This window comes from Plasmodium gaboni, chromosome 13 (assembly GCF_001602025.1).
Source record: "Plasmodium gaboni strain SY75 chromosome 13, whole genome shotgun sequence".
NCBI classification, from domain to species: Eukaryota; Apicomplexa; class Aconoidasida; order Haemosporida; family Plasmodiidae; genus Plasmodium; species Plasmodium gaboni.
This window is the reverse complement of record NC_031493.1, coordinates 244,636-247,702: the sequence shown is the minus strand read 5'-3', so window position 1 is coordinate 247,702 and position 3,067 is coordinate 244,636. Positions and strand designations below refer to the sequence as shown.

Here is a 3,067-nt window from a genome sequence, read left to right as displayed (position 1 = left end):
TTTTTTAAATAATTTAATTTTTTTATATTTTTTTTTTTTTTTTTTTTTATAAATTAAAAATTTTTAATTTTTTTTATATTATTAATTTTTTTTTATTTTAAAAATTTTACTAAATAAATAATTTTTTTTTTTTTTTTTTTTTTTTTTTTTTCTGTCGGCATTAGATATTATATACGTTTCAGAATTATTTTCAAGATGAATATGACTGAGATGATATTTCTCACATTGTAATATGAGTTGAAATATATAATGTCATTATTATTCTTATTACTATTCTTTTTAGCAACGTTCAATATTTATTGGTCTTTTTGTGTAATTTTAAAAACTAAAAACCCTGCCTTCGTGCCCGTACAAATTAGTAATCCAAAAAAATGAAATATATATTTATATATTTATATATTCATATATATATATATATATATATTTTTTTTTTTTTTTTTTGTAGATAACCGTGAGAGACATAAACCCAATAATCTCAAAAGATTTTATATAAACCAAAATGACGGTGTGAAGAATAGAAATTATAACAACAGAGATATTTATAAATTTGAGGGAATTGATGAAGAAAATAAAGATGGAAAAGAAATTATTGATGAAGATTATTTGAAAGAATATGAAGAAGCATATCATAAATATGATAATATGGATGATGATGAAAAAAAAAGAAGAGTTTCAGATAATAAAATGAATTGGTTTGAGATAAGAAAAGGAGAAAAGGAAAAAGGACATCGATATAATGTTTATGATAATGAAATAATGAAAAAGGATTTAAAAGAAATAGATTTAGAAAGAGCAGATAAAATAGATAGATCAAAAGGTGAATTACCTCCATATATATATGAGAGTGGAAAGTTATATGAAGGTATGTCTATGGATTATAAACCTGAGGTATATGATTTTCATAAATATAATAAATATTTTGATGATTTATGTAAAGAAAAGAAATCATTAATTGATTCTTATCAATTAGATAAAAAATTATTAGATGAAACATATTATGATGCAAAAAGAGGAGGGCCTAAAACTTTTGGTTTTCGATTTAAACAAATACAACCAGTAAAATATCATGAAGGTAGAGCATATACATATTTTTTTATGCATTCTCATGATGTAGAATTATCACCCATTTTTTTAAATGCATTTAGAAGAGTTGCTATAAAACATTTAAAGGGAGGAAGAGTAACTGCTTTACGAATACCTAATATGAAACATGAATTTTATTGTATAGTTGGGGTAAGAGAAAATTTTTTTGATTTAGCTCAGAATTTAAGACAAATAACTTTTAAAAATGTACCTGAGGATACAGATATGGATAATTATATGATAGGTAAATTTCGAATTAAAGGTCCAATGATAGTAGTAGCAGGTCATATGCAATTACCTAAGAATATAGAAATTGTAAATAGAAATCAATATATATGTTCAGTTGCTGCTGGTAGTTATTTATCTATGGATGTAAAAATAGAAAGTATTGAAGAATATGTTATGCCAGAATTTGGATCACAATCCAGAAATAGAGATATATGTAAAGATAATTTTATTCATTTTTCTAGTAGTTGTACACCTGTTGAACACTTTGTATTTACTGGTCAAAGAAGAGGTATTAATTTAGATACACTGGGAGAAATTAATATTGTAGAAATGCATACAGATGGTTCAATTACACCCAAATCAGCACTTTTAAAAACCATTGATTATATATCTGAAAATTTTCAATATATTGAAAATGCGCTTTATAATAATTGCCATATATGTGATGATGGCTCTTTGGATGAAGAATTTCGTAACCCCGAATTTTATATGGATAAAGATAGATATACTGATGTACCATGGAATAAATATAAAACAACATCAGAAGAATTAGAAGAAACCAAAAATTGGCTATATAGAAAAGATGTGCACAGACAATATAATATCGACCCAGAAAGTGAACAATCAAAAGAAGAAAGAAATGCTATGTGGGAAAAAAGTAAAAAAATGAGAGAAGAAATTCAAAAAAGAAAAGACCAAATTAAAAAAGGACCATCTGCATCCGAAGGAGAAATGGTACCTGATGAAGAAAGGCACGACTGCTTGCTTGATTGGCCTGTTGATAAGTCTGAAAGAAATATGAATCCCCCTAGATGGGTAATTGAAAGACCTTTGGAAAAAAATCCACATGTAGGTCATGAAGAAATATACGATGAAGGAATATGATAATGATGTCGTTGGAAATGATTTAGTAGTATAAGTAAATGAATAAATATATACATATACGTGTATATTTTTATATGATATATTTAAAAAAACAAATCAATATAAGGTTTTCATGAGGTGTAAAAGGTGCAAATTCATGAGAACATTCAATGTGCACTTTTTTGTAACAACATATGCATGTTCAAAAAAAAAAATAAAATAAAATAAAATAAATAAATAAATAAATAAATAAACAAATATATATATATATATATATATATATATATATATATATATATATATATATATATTTTTAATATGGTTTGTTTTTTACAAAAAGAAATATTTTTTTACTCATTGAACTATTTTCAATGTATAAAAATAATATATTATATATATATATATTTTTTTTTTTTTTTTTTATTCATTTTTGAACACCTTACAAAGTATAACCATTTATGTGTTTTTTTTTTTTTTTTTTTTTTTTGTATAACAATTTTATTTTATTTTTTTTTGTCCAATGTTATATATATTATACATTAATTGTTGTTTCATTTTTTTTTTATTTATTTTATTTGAAAAAAAAAAATTTTAATCGCAACATGCAACTAAAAAAAAAATTTTTAATCGCAACATGCAACTATATATATATATATATATATATATATATAAGAGTTTAATATATATATATATATATATATATTTTTTTTTTTTTTTTTTTTTTTTTTTTTTTTTTTTTTTTTTTTTTTTTTTTTTTTTTTTTTTTTTTTTTTTTTTTTTTTTTTTTTTTTTTTTTTTTTTTTTTTTTTTTTTTTTTTTTTTTTTTTATTTTTTTTTTTTTTTTTTTTTTTTTTTTTTTTTTTTTTTTTTTTTTTTTTTTTTTTTTTTTTTT

General features: G+C 21.2%; 1 protein-coding gene across 1 annotated transcript; it reads left to right on the top strand.

Moving 5' to 3' along the window:
* Nucleotides 1-249: 249 nt before the first annotated feature.
* Nucleotides 250-2,196, top strand: PGSY75_1307600 (putative DNA-directed RNA polymerase alpha chain; the record flags this gene model as incomplete). The annotated part of the gene is made up of 2 exons (XM_018787141.1): nucleotides 250-358; nucleotides 446-2,196. 2 exons carry the CDS (start codon nucleotides 250-252, stop codon nucleotides 2,194-2,196), a joined length of 1,860 nt encoding a protein of 619 aa, XP_018639883.1.
* Between the last annotated feature and the right edge of the window lie 871 nt (nucleotides 2,197-3,067).